This window comes from Megalobrama amblycephala, linkage group LG4 (assembly GCF_018812025.1).
Source record: "Megalobrama amblycephala isolate DHTTF-2021 linkage group LG4, ASM1881202v1, whole genome shotgun sequence".
Classification (NCBI taxonomy): domain Eukaryota; kingdom Metazoa; phylum Chordata; class Actinopteri; order Cypriniformes; family Xenocyprididae; genus Megalobrama; species Megalobrama amblycephala.
The window spans coordinates 4,382,936-4,409,632 of NC_063047.1; the positions used below are offsets into that span (position 1 = coordinate 4,382,936).

Consider the following 26,697-nt stretch of genomic DNA (forward strand, 5'->3'; position numbering starts at 1 on the left):
TGAATTTTCAGCATCATTACTCCAGTCTTCAGTGTCACATGATCCTTCAGAAATCATTCTAATATGCTGATTAGCTGCATTTGGGAGTTGCAATTTTGGGGGATGGTTCACGGACCTTTGTTGGGAGAGTGAGTTTGCTGGATTATTCACAAATATAATGAATAATTTATTTGTGTCTGATTGGTCCAGATGCTATATGCATACAAATGAAAAACTTTTGCGACCATGAAGCACTGTCTAATATTTACAGTATTATGAATAATATATTCATATTATTCAATATAATATTAGCTGAGTTTGCAAAGATACTGCACTAAGCAGTGGGGTATTGCATTTACAGGCATATGCCTTGGAAGGCATTTAACAGTTCAATAGGGAAAAATAGGGGCCTGTGGGAAGAAACTGTTCCTGTGCCTAGATGTTCTAGTGCCCAGTGATCTGAATTGAACAGGTTGTGGCCAGGGTGAGTAGAGTCTGTGGTGATTTTACCTGCCCTCTTCCTCACTCTAGAAAAGTACAGGTCCTAGAGGGTTGGTAGCACCAATAATCCTCTCAGCAGTCCAGACTCCTGGTCTCCTGATGTCCGATTTGGTAGCTGAACCAAAATAGACAGTTATAGAAGTGCATAGAACAGACTCAATGACGGCTGAGTAGAACTGTGTCAGCAGCTCCTGTGGCATGTTGAACTTCCTCAGCTGGTGAAGGAAGTACAACCTCTGCTGGGCCTTTTTCACAATGGAGTCAATGTGATTGGCCCACTTCAAGTCCTGTGAGATGGTGGTGCCCAGGAACCTGAATGACTCCACTGTTTCCACAGTGCTGTTCATGATGCTGAGTGGGGGGAGTGCTGGGGGGTTTCTCTTGAAGTCCACTATCAACTCTACAGTCTTGAGTGTCTTCAGCTCCAGGTTGCTGTGACTACACCAGACAGCCAGCTGTTCAACCTCCTGTCTTTATGCAGACTCGTCACTGTTGTGGATGAGGCTCCTGTCTGCCTCGCTACTCAGAGCTATCTCCGTATAGCTTTGTTTTCTCTTTCTTTTATTGAATCTCGTACTTTTATTCATTGTTGCTCATATTATTATTACTTTATATATACTATTGCCTACCACATTAATCTGACGTCGCCAGCTTATAATCTTTGAATAAAGGGATTTACATATCATAAATGTAGGGAAATAGTCAGGCTGACAGAGAGAATCTCAGAATTAGAGACACGCGTCCAAACTTTAATCGAGGATAGTAAGAATACAGGGGCTTCAGATACTGTTTTGGATGCGACTAGCTTAGTGAACTCTGTACATTGTTCGGTTCCGGCTGTAGAGCCCACGCAGCAGGGCATTTGGGTAACGGTGAGGCGGCCTAGCCCCGGAAAACACCACTCTTCCATTCCAGAAAGAACATCAAACAGGTTCTCCCCACTCAGTGACGCACCCACTGAGAATCCTGTTGAAAGTGCCCTAGTTACTGGCGATTCTATTACACGGAACCTGAAAATAGAGACACCAGCCACCATAGTCACATGTTTGCCGGGAGCCAGAGCACCTGACATCAAAGCAAATTTAAAAGTGCTGGCTAATGCTAATCATAAATACTCTAAAATTATTATTCATGTCGGCACAAATGATGTTCGACGTCGCCAGTCGGAGATCAGTAAAATTAACATTAAAGAGGTGAACTCGCAAGTACAATGTCAGGAGAAGTAATTCGCTCTGGCCCTCTTCCTGTTCGTCGGAGTGATGAGATAGCAGATTATCATCACTCAGTGGCTGGCTGTCTAAGTAATATAGGTTATATAGGTTACTAATATAGGTTTCATAGACAATTGAAAACTATTTTGGGGCAGACCTGACCTGTTGAAAAGAGATGGTATTCTTCTGTCCCAGGATGGTGCTGCTCTTCTCTCTGGTAATATGGCACATAGTCTTAGAGCTGAAACATGACAAACTGGGGCCCAGGACAGGAAAAAGCAGCAGACAGACTGGCTAAACCGACCGTCTGCTAGCTGCCTCACGTTACAGAAGTCAGATAATTCCCAACACATAGAAACTCTCACACCTAGATATTATCACATAGAGACTGTGTCTATACCCCGAATTAGTAAAAACAAAAAACTTCCAAACCCATTTAATGGTAAAAATTTAATTGATGTTCAACAAATAAAAAATAGAGATAATAATGATAAACAAATGATAAAGCTTGGGTTGTTAAATATTAGATCACTTTCTTCAAAAGCACTTATTGTAAATGATATTATCACAGACAATAGTCTAGATGTGCTATGTTTGACAGAAACCTGGCTAAAACCGGACGATTACATTACTTTAAATGAGTCTAGCCCTCAAGGTTATGATTATCGACACAATCCTCGACAGAAAGGCAAAGTGGGAGGTGTTGCTGTAATTTATAGTAATATTTACAGTATTAGTCAAAAGTCTTTCAAATATAATTCCTTCGTAGTGATGGTACTTTATGTAACATTATGTAAGTCGACATTTGTGCTGGCTACTGTATACAGGCCACCAGGACACCATACCGACTTTATTAAAGAATTTGCTGATTTTCTATCAGAGTTAGTACTAGCTGCAGATAAAGTCCTTGTTGTTGGCGATTTTAATACCCATGTAGATAATAAAAAAGACTCATTGGGATTGGCATTTACAGACATTCTAAACTCTATTGGTGTTAGACAACACGTGTCAGGACCCACTCATTGTCGTAATCATACTTTAGATCTAATATTGTCACATGGAATGGATATTGCCGTTGAAATTCTGCAGCAGAGTGACGACATCTCAGATCATTATCTAGTCTCATGTATACTACATTTGGTCAATGATGCTAAACTGCCTCTCTGCCATAAATATGGTAGAACCATCACTTCTACCACTAAATATCGCTTTATAAATAATCTTCCTGATCAGTTTCATCGCCTTAGCATACCAGACAGCTTAGAAGACCTTGATGTTGCAAGAGAAACTATTACCTCTGTCTTTTCCAGCACATTAGTTGCTCCTTTGCATTTAAAAAAGATTAAGGAAATTAATACAATGCCATGGTACAATGAGCACACTCGGGCCCTAAAAACAGCAGCCAGAAAAATGGAGCACAGCTGGAAGTAAACAAAACTAGAAGTATTTCGCATTTTGTGGAGAGAGAGAATGATTGAGTACAGAAAGGCCTTAAAAACTGTTAGATCTGCCTATTTTTCAAAACTTTTAGAAGAAAATAAACACAACCCTAGGTATTTATTTGATACAGTGGTTAAATTAACAAGAAATAAAGCTTCAACTTCTGATGTTTCCAAAGAGCACAGCAGTAATGACTTTATGAACTTATTTACTTGCAAGATTGATAATATTAGAGAACAAATTATAACCATGCAACCGTCTACTGCAGTATCGTGTCAAGCAGTGCATTGTAGTGTCCATGAGGAAAAATTCGATTCATTTGCTGCTTTTCGAGAGGAAGAATTGTCTAAACTTGTTAAATCATCAAAACCAACAACATGTATGTTAGACCCTATACCGACTAAGCTATTGAAAGAGATGCTTCCAGAGGTCATAGATCCTCTTCTTAATATTGTTAATTCATCTTTATCACTAGGATACATACCAAAAACTTTTAAGCTGGCTATTATTAAACCACTTATTAAAAAAAACACAACTTGATCCTAGAGAATTAGTCAATTACAGGCCAATCTCAAATCTTACTTTTCTGTCAAAAATACTAGAAAAGGCAGTTTCATCACAACTATGTTCCTTTTTAGAAAGAAATAGTATCTGTGAGGATACTATAGTACTGAGACTGCTCTCGTTAGAGTTACAAACGATCTACTCCTATCATCCGATCGTGGCTGTATTTCTCTATTAGTGTTATTAGATCTCAGTGCTGCTTTTGACACTATCGATCACAACATTCTTTTAAAAAGACTTGAAAACTATATTGGCATTAGTGGAATTGCTTTGGCATGGTTCAAATCGTACTTATCTGACCGTTATCAGTCTGTAGTAGTTAATGAAGAGATGTCGTATCGATCACAGGTTCAATATGGAGTACCACAAGGCTCAGTACTAGGACCGTTGCTTTTCACTCTGTACATGCTGCCCTTAGGAGAGATAATTAGGAAGCATGGTGTTAGTTTTCATTGCTACGCTGACGATACTCAGAATGCATAGCTGACATTAAAAACTGGATGACAAGAAATTTCTTATTATTAAATTCAGAAAAAACTGATATCCTAATCTTTGGACCAAAAACTTCCTCACGAAAAAACCTTGAATACTCTCTAACACTTGACGGGTGCTCCATTAAACCTTCGTCCTCAGTTAAGAACTTGGGTGTGCTCTTCGATACCAATCTTTCATTTGAAAGTCATGTTTCTAGTATCTGTAAAACCGCCTTCTTCCATCTAAAAAATATATCTAAATTACGACATATGCTCTCAATGACAAATGCGGAACAGTTGGTTCATGCATTCATGACCTCAAGACTAGATTATTGTAACGCTCTACTGGGTGGTTGTTCTGCTCGGCTTTTAAACAGACTACAGTTGGTCCAAAATGTGGCAGCTAGAGTTCTTACTAGAACCAGAAAGTATGACCATATTAGCCCAGTTCTGTCAACATTACATTGGCTCCCTATTAAACATCGTATAGATTTTAAAATCTTGCTACTTACTTATAAAGCTCTAAATGGTTTAGCTCCCCAGTACCTAAGTGAGCTCTTAATGCATTATAGTCCTTCACGTTTATTGCGATCTCAGAATTCAGGCCAGTTGATAATACCCAGAATATCAAAATCAACTGAAGGCGGCAGATCCTTTTCCTATTTAGCACCTAAACTCTGGAACAATCTTCCTAGCATTGTTCGGGAAGCAGACACACTCTGTCAGTTTAAATCTAGACTAAAAACACATCTCTTTGCTCTTGCATACACATAACACATTATCAATACATTAACATTTTTCAAATCCGTTAAAGGATTGTTACGCTGCAATAATTAGGTCGGCCGGAACCGAGAACATTTCCTATAACACTAGATATACCTGTACATCAGAATAAGAATGGCATCTACGCTAATATCTGTCTCTCTGCTTATCCTGAGGTTTTCCGGGTGCTGGATCCAGGCCGTATCCAGATCAGATGGAGAACCTGTGTCTGGACCTGACCACAACGTAGCCCAGGAGACAATGGGCCTACAGATCCAGTTCTGGCTGCATCTATAATTCAGATTTTTAATCTTCGCATCCGCTTACATATATTTATATATAATCTATTTTTAATCTCTATAATAAATATGTATAATTCAGATTTTGATCTCCATATCCATTTACATATATTATATATATCTTCCAAGGGGTTTTTTCCCTCCTAGGACTTTTTTCCCAGTGTTAGCACGTTGGTTTTTTCTCCTAGGGGTTTTTTTCCACCCCTGGGAGTCAGCCGACATTGGCTTAATGTAGCACCATCTTGTATATGTTACATATTACCGCGCTTGTTTGTACAGCTTATTTTTAACCACTTCCCTTTTTTCTGTGCTTCTAATATGTAAAGCTGCTTTGAAACAATTACCAATTGTAAAAGCGCTATATAAATAAATTTGACTTGACTTGACTTGTTATTATATGAAAACTACTAATACATAGGTTATACGTCTAAATACAGAATATACAAATATATACAAAAGGGAACGTAGAGACAGGAAAGGAAGGATGGTCAAAGAATGGCAAATTACGACAGTTAACCCCTTTGAGAGCCAGCACAGAAATAAGTTTAAACAAATTTCAGAGAAATTATAATACTTGCATATGGTTCAAGTCGGTGTGCAGCAGAGTTTCAATGCGCCCGGCTTGGTTGGTCCTTTCCGAGAGGGTTTCTCCAGCGGGGTTTTCAAACGAGGTTTAACTGATGCGTAAGATGACAGAGAAGAAAGAAGAGAGAGAGTCCAAGGAGATGGTCGTCCCGGAAGGAGAGCGCGTGATGACAGTGCTGTCGCCTGAGGCAGTTCAGGGGCAGTCGAGAGACAATTGGGAGACAACGGAAAAGTTGTGTGTCGTTGTTTTTATGGAAAACCAAGCTAACACACCCCCTGAATTGTAACGGCCAATAGATGCGCAGCACTATTTGGCGGGCAAAGTTCCTTTGTTTGGTCTCCTAGCTGAATTTAGCAGATCAGATTTCGAGATGGAGTACTTTCTTCACAGTATCATTAGACACATAGAAAAATGCATTTGTCAGCTATGTGACATATCTCAGTGAATGATCAGTAGCCAGAGCTTTAAAACAAGATCAAACTCGATAGATCAGACAGGTATATAAAGGAAGTTATGGTTTACAGACAAAATTCCCTTATTACAACTAAAACTAACTCAACTACAGTTATTTAACCCTCTGGAGTCTGAGGCTGATTTGGGGCTTGGAGAAGTTTTGACATGCCCTGACATTTGTGCTTTTTTCAGTTGTTCATAAACATATAAATGACAAAAGTGTCATTACACTGTATTCAGCACAAACTAGGCTACAATAATATGTGAGGAACATGTATGTACCTGTTGTATTTTTGAAGGAATAATGTTTATGCGTGGTTATTGAAAAAACAAAAAACTTAAGTCACTGAAATAAGGCCAAAAAAAGTATATTAAATCTGTGTTCACAAGACTTTTGGGTATTGGAGGTTGTAGACTAGAGTTTTTGCTTCAGAATTATGTAAAAATTATGCTGCCTACTCCTTCATATAAAACAATATATTGATTTAGTTTTTGTAAGACACTTTTTGTATGCGTGGAGGCGTGAATCTGCATGAATAATGGGCCATTTACACCTGAGAAGACAAAAGAATCACATAATAATGACCTGAAATGACTTGCATATTAATGAGGCCTTTCAGTCAGGTAGGCTGTGAAAAAAAAACCCTCTGTAATAATTTCTCAGCTCATCATAAACAGCAATACTGTGAAATATTATTACACTTTAAAATAATGGTATTCTATTATATTCTTTAAAATAAAATCTATTTCTGTGATGCAAAGTGTCTGAACAATTATGTTACCTCTATGGCATTTCATATAGGCTTTTAGCTTAAAAGCATGCACATTTGGAGAAATATTGATGGATTCTTATATATTTATGTCGATTTTCTATACTGAGAAGTAATATTCATTGTCATCACTATGAGTGCTGGATACTGTTTTTTCAATTCATACTTACAGCCGGAGGGCGCTCTCTGTACATCTTTAGTCCACAAATTATTCTAAAGAAGAAGAGGACATTTCAGGAATGGTATTTTCAATTCATACTTGCAGCCAGAGGGCGCTCTCTGTACACCTTTAGGCCACAAATTCATATAAAGAAGAAAAGGAACTAGGAACTAACGGCATGTCTTCTAGAGATCGCTAACCATTGCTTTAACATTCAAATAAACACTTTTCAAGACAATAAATACACGATTGAGACGATTAATGCATGCATTGCCTCTGAATTTGCGTCTGAATAGCGCTCCCTCCATGGGCGTGGCCGCATTAGCGGATAATGAGCTGAATCACAGACTTCTGACATGGCTCTCTTTTCATACAGATTACATAAACACAGAATGTTTGTTTTCGATTTGACTTGCACGATTTAAAACCTGACATTTCAACATTTCTGTAAGTGTAAGTGTCATTTTTTTGTCATTAGTATTCATAAGTTACAGTTCATTTTCTGAGAACTATCAGATTGGACTTTGTTCAGAGGGAGAGGAGAGATCACGCATCATGTTAGTTTTCTTTATTTTACAAAAAGCACAACATTGTGTTTTTACTCTGAGTGTACACAAATAAAAGAAGACATTCTATAGTTTCAATTGATATATTACTTATGTCTCTATGACAAGAAATGACGGAGTATTTTAAGTCTGTTTTGCTGCAATGTGTAAAAAATCCTGCAAAATGCGTCGGCACGTTTTCAGACCTCAGGGAGTTAAACTAAGTCTAAACATTAGGAAACATGCACACACTCGAGATACATGATGGGTACATACATGGATGTGACTTGGCATAGTTATATTTTACATATACAGTCAATAATGTATGTTTGTGTGTTTTTGTGTGTGCCTGTGTGTGTGTGGTGGGTGTTGGAATGTGAATCTGGTCCGTAGTCCACATGAGGGGACCCTTTGATGTCCTAAGAGCTAGGAAATTGGGCCTTCTGTTTTACCTCGGAGGGTAACAAAGGTGTCAGAATGTCTGTTTTCCTCTAGACCGGCCGGCGCCGAGATGAGATTTTACAACCCAGTCCAGCATGCTTTTTTCAGTTGTTCATAAACATATTAATGGAAAAAGTGTCATTACACTGTATTCAGCACGAACTAGGCTACAATAATATGTGAGGAATATGTATGTACATGTTTGTATTTTTGAAGGAATAATGTTTATGCGTGGTTATTGAAAAAACAAAAAACTTAAGTCACTGAAATAAGGCCAAAAACTAATATTATATACGTGTTCACAAGACTTCTGTGTATTGAAGGTTGTAGACTAGAATTTTTGCTTCAGAATGATGTAAAAATTATCCTACCTACTCTTTCATGTAAAACAATAGAGAGATTTAAATTTTGTAAGACACTTTTTGTCAAGAAACACAGTATGCGTGGAGGCGTGAATCATCATGAATAATGGGTGATTCTCACCTGAGAAGACAAAAGAATCACATAATAATGACCTGAAATGACTTGCATAATAATGAGGCCTTTCAGTCAGGTAGGCTGTGAAAAAACCCTCTGTGATCATGTCTCAAGCTCATCATATGGTGTATATCAAACATACAGAAAAAACAGCAATACTGAGAAACATTATTACAATTTAAAATAATGGTATTCTATAATATTCTTTAAAATATAATGTATTTCTGTGATGCAAAGTGTCTGAACAATTATGTTATCTCTGTGGCATTTCATATAGGCTTTTAGCTTAAAAGCATGCACATTTGGAGAAATATTGATGGATTCTCATATGTTTATGTCTATTTTCTATACAGAGGAGTAATATTTATTCAATATTTATTGTCATCACTATGAACGCTGGATACTGTGTTTTCAATTCATACTTGCAGCCGGAGGGTGCTCTGTACACCTTTAGTCCACAAATTTATCTCAAGGCTAGATTACTGTAACGCTTTCCTGGGTGGTTGTTCTGCTCGCCTGATAAATAAACTACAGCTTGTACAAAATGCAGCAGCTAGAGTTCTTACTAGAACTAGGAAGTATGACCATATTAGCCCAGTTCTGTCAACACTGCATTGGCTTCCAGAAGAACAGGTCATGTGACTCTCCAGGAACTGAACTAACAGAGGCCAGAGATCGCTAACTATGGCTATTCAAAACACTTTTCAAAACAATAAATACATGATTGAGACGATGTATGCATGTATTGACTGAATTTGCATCTGAATAGCGCTCGTTCCGTGGGAACTCTCGTTCCGTGAGTTACAGTTCATTTTCTGAGAACTATCAGATTAGACTTCATTCAGAGGGAGATCACGCTTCAGGTTAGTTTTCTTTATTTTACAAAAAGCACAACATTTGGTTTTTACTTTGAGTGTACACAAATAAAAGAAGATATTCAACAGATTAAAATGGTGTATAACTCTTAATTGTATGTGCAACATTGACTGAGTATTTTGAGTCTCTTTCACACTGGTAAGAAAAAAAAAAACGCGGTGGTATTGCCGGCGATACCTCAGACCTCAGAGTGTTAAAAATCTCAAGATATTGCTGCCCCTGCTCCAGGTAGATCAGCTAGACTGCCAGTAAGTCCATATTTATTCAGAATGAGGGTCCGTTATTCGGTAACATTGCAGTGCTTGCAAAGACCCCATGATGGAGTAAAGAAAACAAAACAGTCTTTATTGATCCACACAGAAAATACAAGATATCACATGGAAAAGCAAAGACCATAGGAAAGACAAATAAAGCCCATAAAACAGATTTTTCTTCATTAATTTATAGACAAACTGTTCTATAAATGAACATGCATATCCCCAGGACATTGTGTGTATGATTATTACTGTCTTGTATAGTGTCTTTTGTACTGTATACCGTTTTATGCATGCTTTCTGATAGAACCATTAGATAATGTAACCTTATTGGTATCATGCTTCCTATCTAATTAATCCTTGTGTGACACCCAGCATATTTGTGTATATAATCTTCTTATAGGATGCATTGTATGCTTGTTATATTAATCAGAGCATAAAGGGACACAAACTGACAGCTTACTCCTATCATGCGAATGAGACATCTTACAAACAAAGGAATTTCCCACTGGAAAATTGCACCTTTCTCATTGGTCAAGCCAAACTCGAGAGGAGTGACCTCCCTCTCTCTTTCTTCTTCTCCTGGTTGCTGTTCATGTGGGACTGGAAACACCCGGTCTGACCACAGAGTCAAACAAACACCCCAAGTTCAACATCATTCCTTCATTCAATAGGGAAAAAATTTGATCGCAACTTCAGCACCATTGGACCGAAACATCAAGACTTTCTCCTGAACCTGCATATCGTTTGTTCCACGGCTAAGGAAATGCAAGTATTATACAATTAACTAACTATATTATGCAATTTGAGCAATTTGAGCTGCAGTATCTCTTACAGTAGCTGTGTGTTTGGACCAGACTTGGTAATGTCAAGCCCTGGCGAATTCTGAGAAACACTGTTGAAAGTGGATCAGAGCACAAAATACAAAACACTTGTAGCCAATCAGCAGTAGGGGATGTATACACATGATGGGGGAGGAGAGTGAGTGAGCAATAAGGAGATTTGAAGAGAGACTATAGAAAAAGAGATGGCTGAGAGACATTGCAAATGAGAAAAGGCTAGTGGAATATCACTTGAAAAAGAAGAGTTATGATCAGGCAAGAGCTTTAGGACCCACGTTAATATTAGAAAATCTTTCCAGCACTGGAGAGACCATCTCAGGTTACGCATGTAACCATGGTTCCCTGAGAACAGGGAACGAGACATGCTATGGGGGAACGCCTCAGCGGGAACCGGTGTCTGAAATGCTATAAAATCATGACAATCGTATTGGCTGGCGACAGCCTATGGCGTCACTACTACTGCGACCCGAACTCACATAAGGGGCGCCTAGAGAACGAGTCATCCACTTATCGTTTGAAGGGACTGGGGAATGGCATGGCTGGGAGACGCAGTGTCTCGTTCCCTATTCTCAGGGAACCATGGTTACGTGCGTAACCTGAGACGTTCCCTTTCGAAAGGGAACTCGCACTGCGTCTAATACGCTATGGGGAATGAAATACCTATGCTGCCATGCTGAGGAGAATGTCTGCCAAAGAATGGCTGTGACAAAAATCAGATCATTTCAACTGAAACACTCCTCCTACGGGTCAAATAGGCTGTCATTGACAGCATTCCCTATGGCTAACACCCAAGCTATAAGCCTCAAAGAGGCCTCCAGAAATATCTAGAGGCCTACCAAAGCCACTCAAAGGCTTGGAACCAACAACTTCAAACAGAATTGGTCCCTTTAAGGGAATGTGGCCATGGGAGCTTAATGGAGCCCCGGCCAGTCACTTCTCAGAGGAGCATAGTCTACCCCTAATGCCACCAGGGAGGCCGACCTGAGTCGACCGACCAAAGTCTCTAAAGCACTTGACTCCAGAGGAGGCATCCAGAAAGAGGGACTGCCAACTGGCAGTAACCAACTCAGACCGGATCGTAGAGACGGGCATCCTGGGGAACAGGACTCAGCATAGTGCTTTTGAAACCTTGCAATCAAAGGGAGTTACTCTGCTCACCTGAGGATCTACAGAGTGCTTCTTAAACAAGGCACTCTGGAGGCTGAGTACTCTACATAGGGTCTCTAATGAGAGGCATACCTCCAGCTCCAGGAGCTGATCTACCAAGGGAGTTCTTATTAAAAGAATCTCTTAAACCTTTAAGACCAACTCAGGGGGCGAGGACCCACACAAGAGTGGGGAGTACCTACAGCCTAAAATACTGATCTACCAGAGAGGTCTCACGAGAGACTTTCGACCTTCCGATCAGAACTCGGGAGCGCTGTACTCTAAAGAACGACCCTCAATACGAGGGGAGTACCAACTAGACTTGACCGAGATGAGTATTGACCAAGCTCAACGCAAGTACCAGGGAGGCTCCTGAAGAGCCTACACAATGATATAACTCTAGGGAGTCAGGATACTAACTTAGCTGGAAGTGATAAGGACCTACTCGACCCAGAGGATTGCCTTCAAGGTGGCCCGCTCGAGGGCCAACTACTTGCTAGCAGATCTAGAATTCTAGGGCTAGTATTAGGGAGGCTCCACTGAAGACTAAGCTACCTGATAACCGTCTGCTCAACTCTAGGGAACTAGGACACTCAGGAACCTAGCTCAACCCAGAGGATTGCTCTCAAGGACACCTCAGGAGGGCCAACTACTTGGTAGCAAATCTAGGCTTAGAATAATCGTTTGCATTGCCATCACGAGCCGTGTACTCAGCATATCACTTTCTACCTTTAAAACAAGGGGAGTACAAAGTTATGTGACCAGTCTTACGAGCAGGCCTCAGATAGGGCCTACTACTCTAGCTTAACACGGTCACAGGCCCGGGGCTAATGCTCAAGCTCTAAGGGAGCGTGCTCAACTCACCCCGAAAGGAGGGAGTACTTGAAACGCTTGACCTGAGCATCACTGGTGATGGGCACATATGGGGCACAGAGCTGTGGGAGCGAAGTGAGCTAAACCTGAGAAAGGCCTCAAGGGTGAAAGCCTGAGCAAAAACTCTTGCTCCAAGACGAGAATGACCGTCTGAGCTCAGCTCTGGAGGAATGGAGGCCTCAACAGGAAGAAATTCCAAGGAGCTTTTGGCGGAGAGATTGCTCTAAGCTTGAACCAGATAAAGCTACTACCAAAGCTCTAGAAAGTCTGTATGTATAGCCTAATGCAGAAGGCGGACCCCGGCCAGGGACGACTCTCACAATGAGAGGAGGTGTACTAGGATCACTAGCTGCCAGTCCTAAGCTGGAGAGACTCTCCTAGTAGCCTACTCCGAGCTATGGCATGCTAGGAGGTGGAAAAGCTACAGCACCTCTGTTTAAAAGACACTCCTAAAGTACTAGCCTAGGCTGGATATAGGGGTGGCCCAAAAAAAAAAAGGTCTGACACACACACACACACTCATGACCTTCCTGGAGCTCAATGGAGTGGAGTCTTCAGCCTAACAACTCTAAAGAAAGGAGGCCAGCTCACAGCACACAGGTAAACTCATCACCTGGAGCTCAATGGAACAGAGACTCTGAAATGAGAGGAAGCCAGCTCACTCACCACAGAGTAATGTCAAGGCGGCCCAGAGAGGGCCGACACCTACAGTCATGATCTATCTGGAGCTCGGGGGAGCAGAGGCTTCAGCATATCGCCTTTTACTCTCTCAGTGAGAGGAAACCACTTCACTCGACCTAGGGAAGGTATCAAGGGGGCCTAACAAAGGCCATACACCTTAAATCATGATATTACCTGGAGCTCAGCAGAGCGGTGGCTTCAGCAAAACGACTCTCTCCAACAAGAGGAAGCCAACTCACTCAACCGGAAGGATTATAATAGCAGCCTGAGCACCTGACATATCAACTATCTGGATCTCAGATGAGCGGCGGCCTAAAAAACCGACTCTCAGATTGAGAGGAGGCCATGCCATTCACTAAAGGTGATACAATATTTAGTTCTAAATGTTACCCACTATATAAAAGCCTTACAAAGAGAGGAGATACTTCCCTAATAATGGGAGCTCCAGGGCCCCAGTTAAACACCCCAATACATATATTGTATATATATATATATATATATATATATATATATATATATATGTATGTATGTATGTGTTGTAACGATGTAGCGGTTCGTACAGTTATTAATCAATTTATGGATGAAATATGAATATAATAATTCATAAGGTTATGAATAAATTATGATTCATATATCGACCCAACGGGGAATTAAACATATATTGTGAATCAATTACAACGAATTATAATCAATTACATATATGTTTAGTTCTGGTTTAATAATTATTTAGAGAAACTGTTCGTTTGTCCAGCAAACTAAGTCCCTCACAGAATATTATTACAGAGTTATTCTCTGGCCATGAAAATAACTTGCTATTAGCATAAAGCGACCGAAAAACGTTAAAGTGACTTGGTCTTCAGTTGAAAGAACGAACAGAACAATCGAGCATGAATTAAGTGTTTAATATATGCAGCTATGACTGAGATTATACGTCTAAAATATATACAGAAGGTATACACATATATATATACACAAGAGTGAAAATGAAGAAAAGACAGGAAAGAAAGATGATCAAAGAATGGCAAATTACACAGTCAAGCCTTTTTGAGAGAGCCAGCACAGAAATCAGTTTAAACAAATTTCAGGTAAATTATAATACTTGCTTATTGGTTCAAGTCCGTGTGTAGCAGTTTCAATGCACCTGGCTGGGTTGGTCCTTTCCGAGAGGGTTTCTCCGGCGGGGTTTTCAAAAGAGGTTTAAACTGAAGAGTAACTTAGCCGAAGAGAGAGAAGAGAGAGAGAGTCTAAGGAAGTGGTCCTCCCGAGCTGCGCGCGTGGTTGGGAAGCGCGGTCACCTGAGGCGTCCGGAGAGACGTGCACGAGACGATCGGGAGAACACCGGGAGAACCAAGGAGAAGGTGTGTGTCATTGTTTTTATGGAAACCCAAGCTAACACACCTCCTGAATTGTAGCGGCCAATAGAGGCGCAGCACTATTTGGCGGGCAAAGTTCCTTGGTTTGGTCGCCTAGATGAATTTGCATACTTAATGGCTATCAGCCCGGATTTCGAGATCGAGTGCTTTCTTCACAGTATCATTAAACACATAGAAAAATGCATATGTCAGCCATGTGACCCACCTCAGTGAATAGCTCGAGTCCGGAGCTTTACGGAGAGATCAAACTCGACAGATCAGAAAGGCATAGACAAAAAGTTATGGTTTACAGACAGGATTCCCCTATTAAAATGCACACTAGCACAAATACACTCATTTAAACACTAGGAAACATGCATAGGCTCTAAAATATATCATATATATATTCCAGCATAGTGGTAGTTCACATATACAGTTAAAAATGTATGATTGTGTGTTTCTGTATGTGTCTGTGTGTGTGTTTTTGTGTGTCCCTGTGTGTGTGGGGTGTTGGAATGTGGATCTGGTCAGTCTCTGGGGGGGGGTGCTCCTTTTGAAGTCACCAAAGTGAGGAAGTTGCACTTTCTGTTTACCCTCGCAGGTCCACAAAAGTGTCAAGTGGGCTCATCTTTGGCAGATCTGTTCAGAGCCGGGATGGTTTTACAACCCAGTCCAGCATGCTAAAAGCGTTCTGAACATTCCAAAGTTTATTGATTATCCTGATACGTGTGCATACGCTACAGTGTGTATATATGTATGTATGTATATATATATATATATATATATATATATATATATATATATATATATATATATATATATATATATATATATATATATATATAGTGTCAAGTGGACTCATCTTTGGCAGATCTGTTCAGAGCCGGGATGGTTTTACAACCCAGTCCAGCATGCTAAAAGCGTTCTGAACATTCCAAAGTTTATTGATTATCCTGATATGTGTGCATACGCTACAGTGTGTATATATGTATGTATATATATATATATATATATATATATATATATATATATATATATATATATATATATATATATGCACACACACACACACATATATATATCGTAATATAACACATAATAAAAATAAACTTTTATTCATTGTTACTTATATTATCATTACCTTATATATAATATTGCCTACCACATTAATCTGATGTCGCTAGCTTTTAATCTTTGAATCTAAATGATGTTACAATGCGTTTGCATCTCGCTAGCTTGTTAACTTGTCATCAGTCTCTCGTGTGCTCCTTTTTCTACGTGTTCATCAAACAGCTGTGGTAAGTCGGATCAGTCTACAAACACGGTGAGTCATGACATCCTCTACCATTATTGCAAGTTGATCCACTTGTCACATGTTTATTATAGTTTTCTCTGTCAGCGACGAGGGATTTACATGTCATAAATGTAGGAAAATAGTCAGGCTGACAGAGAAAATTTTAGAATTAGAGACACGCATCCAAACTTTAATCGAGGATAGTAAGAATGCAAGGGCTTCAGATACTGTATTGGATGCGACTAGCTTAGTGAACTCTGTACATTGTTCGGTTCCGGCTGTAGAGCCCGCGCAGCAGGGCACTTGGGTAACGGTGAGGCGGCCTAGCCGCGGAATACACCACTCTTCCGTTCCAATAAGAACATCAAACAGGTTCTCCCCACTCAGTGACACACCCACTGAGAATCCTGTTGAAAGTGCCCTAGTTATTGGCGATTCTATTACACGGAATGTGAAAATAGAGACACCAGCTACCATAGTCACATGTTTAGCGGGGGCCAGAGCACCTGACATCAAAGCAAATTTAAAAGTGCTGACTAATGCTAATCGTAAATACTCTACAATTATTATTCACATTGGCACTAATGATGTTCGACTTCGCCAGTCGGAGATCACTAAAATTAACATTAAAGAGGTGTGTGAACTCGGAGTGATGAGATAGTTAACAGATTATCATCACTCAATGGCTGGCTGTCTAAGTGGTGTCCGCAGAATAATATAGGTTTCATAGACAATTGTAAACGTTTTTGGGGCAGACCTGACCTGTTGAAAAGAGATGGTATTCATCCCTCCCGGGATGGTGCTGCTCTTCTCTCTAGTAATATGGCACATAGTCTTAGAACTATCCAATCCAATCCAATCCACTTTATTTCTATAGAACATTTTACCAACAACAAACAGTCTCCAAAGTGCTGCACAAAATTAAAAAACAATAAATAAATAAATGCTCTATTCAAACAATAAAAACTAGTAAAATCGATATAAGAGCAATACAATAAAAAGGCACATAATTAAATAAGTAAAATCAATAAAATCAATAAAACAAACCAATAAAAGACACAGGACCACACAACTCACGCGGAGTTAAAAGCCAAGGAATAAAAGTGGGTCTTAAGACGAGACTTAAAACATTCAACTGTGGGGGCCGTTCTGACCTGGGAAGGCAGAGCGTTCCACAGTCTGGGGCCGACCACAGAGAAGGCCCGGTCCCCCCTGGTTTTAAGTCTGGTCTTAGGAACCACGAGCTGGAACTAAAAAATTTAATTAATGTTCAACAAATAAAAAATAGAGATATTAATGATAAGTATATTAATGAGACCCCTTTCTTCAAAATCACTTATTGTAAATTATATTATCACAGAAATCTAGATGTGCTGTGTTTGAAAGAATCTTGGCTAAAACCGGAAGATTACATTACTTTAAATGAGTCTAGCCCTCAAGGTTATGATTATCGACACAATCAGAAAGGCAAAGGGGGAGGTGTTGCTGTAATTTATAGTAATATTTACAGTATTAGTCAAAAGTCTTCCAAATATAATTTCTTCGAAGTGATGGTACTTTATGTAACATTAAGTAAGTTGACATTTGTGCTGGCTACTGTATACAGGCCACCAGGGCACCATACAGACTTTATCAAAGAATTTGCTGATTTTCTATCAGGGTTAGTACTAGCTGCAGATAAAAGTCCTTGTTGTTGGTGATTTTAATATCCATGTAGATAATAAAAAAGACTCAATGGGATTGGCATTTACAGACATTCTAAACTCTATTGGTGTTACACAACACGTGTCAGGACCCACTCATTGTCGTAATCATACTTTAGATCTAATATTGTCACAGGGAATCGATATTGATGCTGTTGAAATTCTGCAGCAGAGTGATGACATCTCAGATCATTATCTAGTCTTGTGTATACTACATTTAGTCAAGGCGGCTAAACTGCCTCCATGCCATAAATATGGTAGAACCATCACTTCTACCACTAAAGATCACTTTATAAATAATGTTCCTGATCAGTTTCATCGCCTTAGCCTGTCAGACAGCTTAGAAAACCTCGATGTTGCAACAGAAACTATTGCCTGTCTTTTCCAGCACATTAGACTCAGTTGTTCCTTTGCATTTAAAAAAAGATTAAGGAAATTAATCCAACGCCATGGTACAATGAGCACACTCGGGCCCTAAAGGTAGCAGCCAGAAAAATGGAGGGCAGCTGGAAGAAAACAAAACTAGAAGTATTTCGCATTTCGTGGAGAGAGAGAATGATTGAGTACAGAAAGGCCTTAAAAACTACTAGATCTGCCTATTTTTCAAAACTTTTAGAAGAAAATAAGCACAACCCTAGGTATTTATTTGATACAGTGGCTAAATTAACAAGAAATAAAGCTTCAACTTCTGATGTTTCCAAAGAGCACAGCAGTAATGACTTTATGAACTTCTTTACTTGCAAGATTAATAATATTAGAGAGAAAATTATAACCATGCAACCGTCTACTACAGTATCGCGTCAGACAGTGCATTGTAGTGTCCCTGAGGAAATATTCAATTCATTTACTTGTCTAAACTTGTTAAATCATCAAAATCAACAACATGTATGTTAGACCCTATACCAACTAAGCTATTGAAAGAGATGCTTCCAGAGGTCATAGATCCTCTTCTTAATATCGTCAATTCATCTTTATCACTAGGATACATACCAAAAACTTTTAATCTGGCTATTATTAAACCTCTTATTAAAAAAAAACACAACTTGATTCTAGAGAATTAGTCAATTACAGGCCGATCTCAAATCTCACTTTTCTGTTAAAAATACTAGAAAAGGCAGTATCATCACAACTATGTTCCTTTTTCCAGTAAGGATTTAGACCGTACCATAGTGCTGAGACTGCTCTCATTAGAGTTACCAGATCTGCCATCCTTGGAAAATTTTTTCGAGTACCAGTGTGACGGGACAGGACACGTTTATATATATATATATATATATATATATATATATATAATTTTTTTTTTACATATATTTTGAGAATACAATACACAAAGCATATACACACATCCATCTTTGTTAATCTAATTTTGACTGTTAAAGTTTTTTTTTTTTTTTATTTCACACCTGCTCAAAAGCATCTTTTTAATTCATGATTAATATTGCATTGCATAATGTGTGCTTATACAAACTGACAACCAAGTGAATCGCATTCATATTTAATATGGACTAAAAAAAATTGTTTGCAATTTCAAGTAGGCTATATTTACATACAACTAATGAGTCAAGTCTTTTATACAGGTTTTGTAATGAAAACTAGTCTAAAATTAAGAAACCCTTAGAAAAAAAGTTTACATGTGATTCATTTAGAATACTTAATTTATTATTCCAATATCCAAATATGATACTAAATCCCACAGAAAAAAAATGGTTTCTATTTGTAACGTGCTGTCTTTGAATTATAAACAAGACAAACATTTGCTGAATAAAGGTTAGCCAATACAAACATATTTATAGAAAACAGTTGACAATGAATAGAAAGGACCAATAGGAGCAAAATGCATCAAGTATTCAAGAATATCAAGTAGAAGTTAGTCTGACATATAACAAGGGGTTGTGTTAACTAGAGTGTCCGTCATTTACCGAATATTAAAAACATGGCTGGATAATTAAAAATGTTTTCTGACAAAAAAATAACACAAGCAAGAATAAATTTTAAACCAAGCACGGCAATTTTCATTTTACAATGAACTTCCCTCTCTCTGTGTGCGCGCGATTGTGTATGAGAGAGAGAGAGCTCGCGCTGCACTGAGACAATGGTACTTTTAAATGCATAAGTAACTAATGTGCTAGTTTTCATACAAAATATGTAGGCTATGTAACATAATTAGGTACTTTAGTTAGTATTAACACAATAATGCAACACATGTAGGCTACACATTTCTCAACACTGAGAATAAATACATAAACGCCTGTTTCTCCAGATCTGTGCTTGTCAGTCAGTCACACATCACAACATTTTCATAATCAGCGATTTCAATTTTATTTAGATTTGTTGTTCAACATTACTTGAGCATTTTATACCCGTTTACCTTAAGGAGTCAGAAGTACCGTGACTGCTGTAGCCTACGGAGATGGCGGGAGTGGAAGGAGGATCGAGCGGGATTTTGTGTAGTATAGAGTGACAGATCGTACCAGCGTACTTTGAGGTCAAAATGCGTACCCGCTACGCAAAATGCGTACATGTTGGCAGGTCTGGAGTTACTAATGATTTGCTCTTATCATCAGATCATGGTTGTATCTCTCTATTAGTGTTACTGGATCTTAGTGCTGCATTTGACACTATCGATCACAATATTCTTTTAAATAGACTCAAAAATTATGTTAGCATTAGTGGAATTGCATTCTCATGGTTCAATCATACTTGTCTGACCATTATCAGTTTGTAGTAGTAAACAAAGAAATGTCATATCGATCACAAGTTGAATATGGAGTACCGCAAGGCTCAGTACTAGGACCGTTGCTTTTCACTCTGTACATGCTACCTTTGGGAGATATCATTAGGAAGCATGGTGTTAGTTTTCACTGTTACGCTGATGATACTTAGCTCTATATTTCTTTGCGCCCTGACGAAACTTAGCAATTCACAAAATTAACGGAATGCATAGCTGATATAAAAAATTGGCTGACAAGTAATTTCCAACTACTAAATTTTTGGACCAAAAACTTCTTCACGTAATAACCTAGAATACTGTCTAACACTTAATGGCTGCTCTGTTAAGTCTTCGTCGTCAGTTAGGAACCTGGGTGTGCTCTTTGATACCAATCTTTCATTTGAAGGCCATGTTACTAGCATCTGTAAAATGCGTTCATGACCTCAAGGCTAGATTACTGTAATGTTCTGCTGGCCTGATAAATAAACTACAGCTTGTACAAAATGCAGCAGCTAGAGTTCTTACTAGAACTAGGAAGTATGACCATATTAGCCCAGTTCTGCCAACACTACATTGGCTTCCCGTTAAAAATCGTGTAGATTTTAAAATCTTGCTAATTACTTGCAAACACTAAATGGTTTAGCTCCCCAGTACCTGAGAGAGCTCTTAAAGCATTATAGTCCTTCATGTCTATTGCGATCTCAGAATTCAGGCCAGCTGATAATACCTAGAATATCAAAATCAACCACAGGCGGTAGATCCTTCTCCTATTTGGCCTATCCTTATGCCACTAAAATTTAAACTCAGAAGACAACTGAGAGGGTGTAGGTGTGCCATTTGGGACAGGGCCTAAATGGGATTGCATTCGAATCACTTACGTGCAGCAGGAGTCGGGCCTCCATGGCCTCCTTGCAGGTGATGAAATATGGCTTCATTAGCAAGATATCCTGACGTAATTTCTGCAGTGCAAGAATGATCAGAAAATTACTTTAGATTGCTTTTTATTAAAGGTTGTTTATGTTCAGCAAATGTACTGTTCATATATGGTGTCACAATTTTAAAAAAGTTGTATTTTTGGAATAATTTACTGAATATCTTTTCAATGCACTGTCAAAATTATGACATAGTTGCATGATTGAATTGTTGGTTATAAACAAGAAAGTCAAAACCTCAGAACTTGAACAGGTCAAAAATCACTATTTTAAGGTGGTGATGGGAAGGTGTGGATATTTCACCAGTTTTATGGATACTCACTCTGATCTCCACCAGCTCCTCCACAAAGTTGAATAGCAGAGGGTTGATCTCTTTAAGTCTGAGCACAGGCCTTGACAACATCAGAGCAAGATAGCGCATGGATGAACGACACACCTGAACACATCAATACACAAACCAAAATCAAAGGTTTATCAAACTGAAAAATGGAAAACAGCAAAAGGACAGTACTTTGGATGGATATATAAATATGGGCAACATCACACTTGTAGCCATGCAATATAAGAACAGCTGTAATTTGGCTGTAGGCAAGAGGCAATCAGAGCCATGCTGATATAGAGCCATATCGCAAAGCTATGAGTGTGATATTGCTTTTATACAGTTTGACAGAGTAAGTATTTAAATAAATATGAACAACAACAACCACTGACTGTCTTTAAAAACACAGAATGTCTTTGTGTGGAACTACTTTTTCCGCCACGGATCCAAATCTCAAGTTGACCGTTTAACAATTGAGCCCAAGTCTCCATTACTAATACGGAAACGCCACTTTAGAACTAGCAACGACGGCTTGTGTTGCTTCGTGTAATAGTGTATTATTGAGATTATTAAAAGTATTATGAGACAGAGAGATCGACTACACTGCGTTCCAAATTATTATGCAAGTGACATATCAGTAAGATTTCAGTAGAATAAACATTTAGATTATAGTTTTTCTAAGAAAATGTTTGTTTGTTTATTTATCCATGTCTTTTTAAATAACTGGTATCATTCTCAGACAAAATCATTTGCCAGGTCTATGGAAACCCTACTTAGAGGTTGTTCCACATTATTAAGCAAGTCACAGTTCTCATACAATATAGGAGGAAGAAAGATCTTTCTGAAGATGAAAAGCATGAAACGGTGCAATGTTGTGCAAAAGGCATGAAAACAACTAATATTGTGTGAAAACTGAATGGAGATTATTGAATTATCATAAGATTTGTGAGTGATTGAGAGCACAGCAGAACTCGGTCAGATAAAGGCTTATTGAGGAAAGTTCCTGTCAAAAAAAATTAATTGTATTAAAAGGGCAGCTATAAAAAAAACAGTGTTGAGCAGCAAACAGGTATTTGAAGCTGCTGGTGTCTCTGGAATCTCAAGAAGCTGTCCACACTGGCTGGCAGTTGTGTGTAAAGATGCATTTCAGGCCCTCCAAACCAAAGCTCACAAAGAGAAACATCTACAGTGGGTGTAGAAATACAGGAAGACTCATTTTTAAATATTTTTATTAACTGACGAATGGCGTACTACAATAGATGGTCTAAATGGATGGATTTCTAGATGGCTGGTGAATGGCCACCACGTTCCAACAAGACTGTGACGTCAGCAAGGAGATGACGGGTGATGATTTGGGCTGGAATATTGGGAAGTGAGATGAAAGGTCCCTTTAGGGTCTCTGAGGGTATTAAAATCATTTATGCAAGATATGTGGAGTTCATAACTGGCCATTTTAAGTTATGGTATAAAAAGGAGGATAGTGCCTTCTGAAATACAATGCACTATGCACTATCCCATGCTGCAAAAAAACACCACAGAAATAAAACTGTTTGAAAATGTATTTCTACACCCGCTGTAAATGTTTCTCTTTGTGAGCTTTGGTTTGGAGTGGCTGAAATGCATCTTTACACACAACTGCCAGCCTGCATGGAGAGCTTCTTGAGACTCCAGAGACACCAGCAGCTTCAAATACCTGTTTGCTGCTCAACACTGGCTCTTTTATAGCTGCCCTTTTAATACAATTAATTTTTTTGACAGGAACTTTCATTAATAAACCTTTATCTGACCGGGTTCTGCTGTGCTCTAAATCACTCACAAATCTTATGATAATTTGATAATCTCCATTCAGTTTTCACACAATATTATTTGTTTTCATGCCTTTTGCACAACATTGCACCATTTCATGCTTTTCATCTTCAGAAAGATCTTTCTTCCTCCTATATTGTATGAGAACTGTGACTTGCTTAATAATGTGGAACAACCTCTAAGTAGGGTTTCCATAGACCTGGCAATTTTTTTTTGTCTGAGAATGATACCAGTTATCTAAAAAGACATGGATAAATAAACAAACAAACATTTACTTAGAAAAACTAAAATCTGACTGTTTATTGTACTGAAATCTTACTGATATGTCACTTGCATAATAATTTGGAACGCAGTGTAAGTGTGTGTGGTTTCAGTTTTAAGGGGCCGGCATGACAAATATCTTTGCCGAGTGTAATTAAACAGTGCAAAATGAGAGCAGTGCAAAGCAAAATGAAGAAAGAAAAACACATTGTAAATTGCTTGCGCCAAAGCCTCCATTACTAATTTTAAACTTTCACTTTAGAACTAGCAATGATAGCTTGGGCTGCTTCAATTAAGATATTAGTGTATTAGAGTATTATTGGGTAGAGTAGTACACTCTAAAGAAAAATGGTTCTAAACAGTACCAAATTAGGGTTCTTTGGCTTGTAACAATAGCAGAACCCTTTTTGGTGCTAAATAGAACCCTTTTTATAAGGTTTCATAAAGAACCATGCTTTAAAAAGTGCTATATAAGACCTTAATGGTGTTATAAATAACCTCTTTAATAATAGTTTACTTTCATTAATATTAGTATATTATTATCATTATATTATTTATATTAGTATCATTAATATTATTTTTAATATATTATTTATTTATCTTTTTTATTTTTTATTTTATGTTATCAGCCTGGTCTTATAATGTCTTGTAGCCTCTAATAGGGTTTACATAAAAAACAGCATGTTGTATCAATTATGTACTTTTATTGTTTATTTATTTTTATTTTATTTCCATATTTAACAAGTTATAAAGTAAAATATCTAGCTTCTGCCAGACCGCCTTTTGTATTCAATGTACAAAGAAAGTGTAAAACTCTTGCAATTCAAAACGCTTACACTACATCCTACACCTTCCCTATTCAACTTACGGAAAAAGTGTAACTGACGCGACATCAGTTTAAACTTTCTTTGTAACTTGAAAACGGAAGGCAGTATGGCGGAAGCTAGATATTTTACTTCATAATTTGTTAAAAATTGATTTTTTTTTTATACAAACACATCACTTTGCTTCAGAAGGCCTTTATTAACCCCCTGGAGCCATGTGGAGTACACGTTTATGATGGATGGATGGATGGATGGATGGATGTATAGTCATTACACTGGAGTACACTGTTCACTGCCATTATAAAGCTCAGGTACGTCAGGATATTTATTAATATTTCTCCGATTGTGTTCATCAGAAAGAATAAAGTCATATAGACATGTGGGATGTGACAGCATCTGAAATACACCATTGAGTTTAGAGTTACAGTCTGTTTCTTCCATTTGTTTATGTAAAAATAATTGTTTATGAAGGCCAAAAGTAGCAAAAATTGACAGTATGTGAGCCATTACAATGTTAAAAGGAGAAATTATATAAAGTCATGGGATAGCTTTAACGCTTTAATCCAAGTAATAATTTAAAAAATCTAACAATATGGATCATAAATTCAATATCTCTATTACTTAGTGAAGTAGAGGAGATAAGTATCCTTAACTGAAAAGAGCTGGACAAACTTACATGTTCTGTTAAACTAAAAAGAGAAAAAAGAAAACACGATTGATAGGAAACCAGTTACAATTTGAAAGTTAAATTTACAGACATTTTAAGAAATCATAGAAATCAAAGAAATGTGTGCAATTACCTTTATTTGTTATATAGCTTTCATTCTGTAGGTCAAGGCATAAATTCATGAAAATAAATCAGTTTGACATGTCCACTGATGAAAACGATATCTTTTTCGTAGCATCCTTTCAACGGTTAAGGGGATTTCACTTGACTGGTGTCAGTGATGTTCATCATCTCTATGACGTGAAGCGTCACTTTTTTCACATTTACATAGTGTTTGAACATAAATGTGTGTCGGCAGTGTGTGTACACAATGCAGACATAAAATGATAAAAATCCACCAATTCCTTTTTTAATCCCCATAAAACCTCAACAGTCTCATAAAACAAGCTGTTTTCATTTTCTGTACAAAGTGACATCACTTTATACAGGCCCTGCCCACGAATGCTGGTGTTCTCTGCCATATTAGCATTTTTTCCACCCTGAATGAGCTGTACACTCATCTCTTGAAGCTCTGGCCTCTTCTTGAAAGGGAGCTCATTTGCATTTAAAGGGACACACAAAAAACAGTGCGTTTTTGCTTACCCCCCAAAAGTGGCCTTTTTAAAATGCTATAAAAAAAATTTCTGTGGGGTATTTTGATCTAAAACTTCACATACACACTCTGGGTACATCAGAGACTTGTTTTACCTCTTCTAAAAAAGGGGAATAATAGGTCCCCCTTAAAACCTTGTTTCATTCCTGAATGGATCAGCATTTTTTAATGAATTGACTGAATGAACAGTGCATGCAGTCACTTTTAAGTGAATGAAAAAAATCAAGAAGGATATAGCTGCAGTCTGGAGATCGGTGGGAGCTCTAAAACGTGATGTGGCTTCCTCCCATTGACAGACAGACACATGACACGGTTTGTTTTCCCCTAAACCAGTTTAGCGCAAACTCCGCCCCGCAGCCGATCCTAAAGACTTGTCAATTAAATTGCTGATTTCCTACACAACGCTACAACAAATGCCAAACCACTAACTCTACCCTACACTCCACCTTCGGCCGTCCATAACTCCCCAACCAGACCTCACCAAATTTTTCAGTTGCACCTAGCATCACCTACCCAGCGAATCTTGAGTCCCAGTACACTCCGGTCACATAGAACATAGTGATACAGATAAAAATTCCCACGCACCACGCAGAAGAGCTTGCAGGGGATTCCATCTTTTAACTCATTGAGGGGGTGGGGACCCCCCCCCCTCCAAAGATGAAATCCCCACCACTAAATGCACAGACGTTTCTCAATATCAGATACTCACACAAATTGTTTATATAAAATATTATCCATTGAACAATGATATTTAATGAATAATATCCATTATACAAGCATAAGAAGTTTGTACAATAGGAAATAAACAAAAACAATTCAGTTAAAAGTACAAAGACAGTGCTAT

General features: G+C 38.3%; 1 protein-coding gene across 1 annotated transcript in view; it reads right to left on the reverse strand.

Annotated features, from left to right (window-relative positions):
• Positions 1–26,697, reverse strand: part of def8 (differentially expressed in FDCP 8 homolog) — a 96,960-nt gene that overhangs the window by 21,371 nt on the left and 48,892 nt on the right. The window contains exons 5-6 of the mRNA XM_048186894.1: positions 21,647–21,760; positions 21,271–21,351 (exon numbers count right to left, since the gene is read on the reverse strand). Of these exons, the coding sequence (XP_048042851.1) occupies positions 21,271–21,351; positions 21,647–21,760 (195 nt within the window). The remainder of the gene's footprint in view (positions 1–21,270; positions 21,352–21,646; positions 21,761–26,697) is intronic.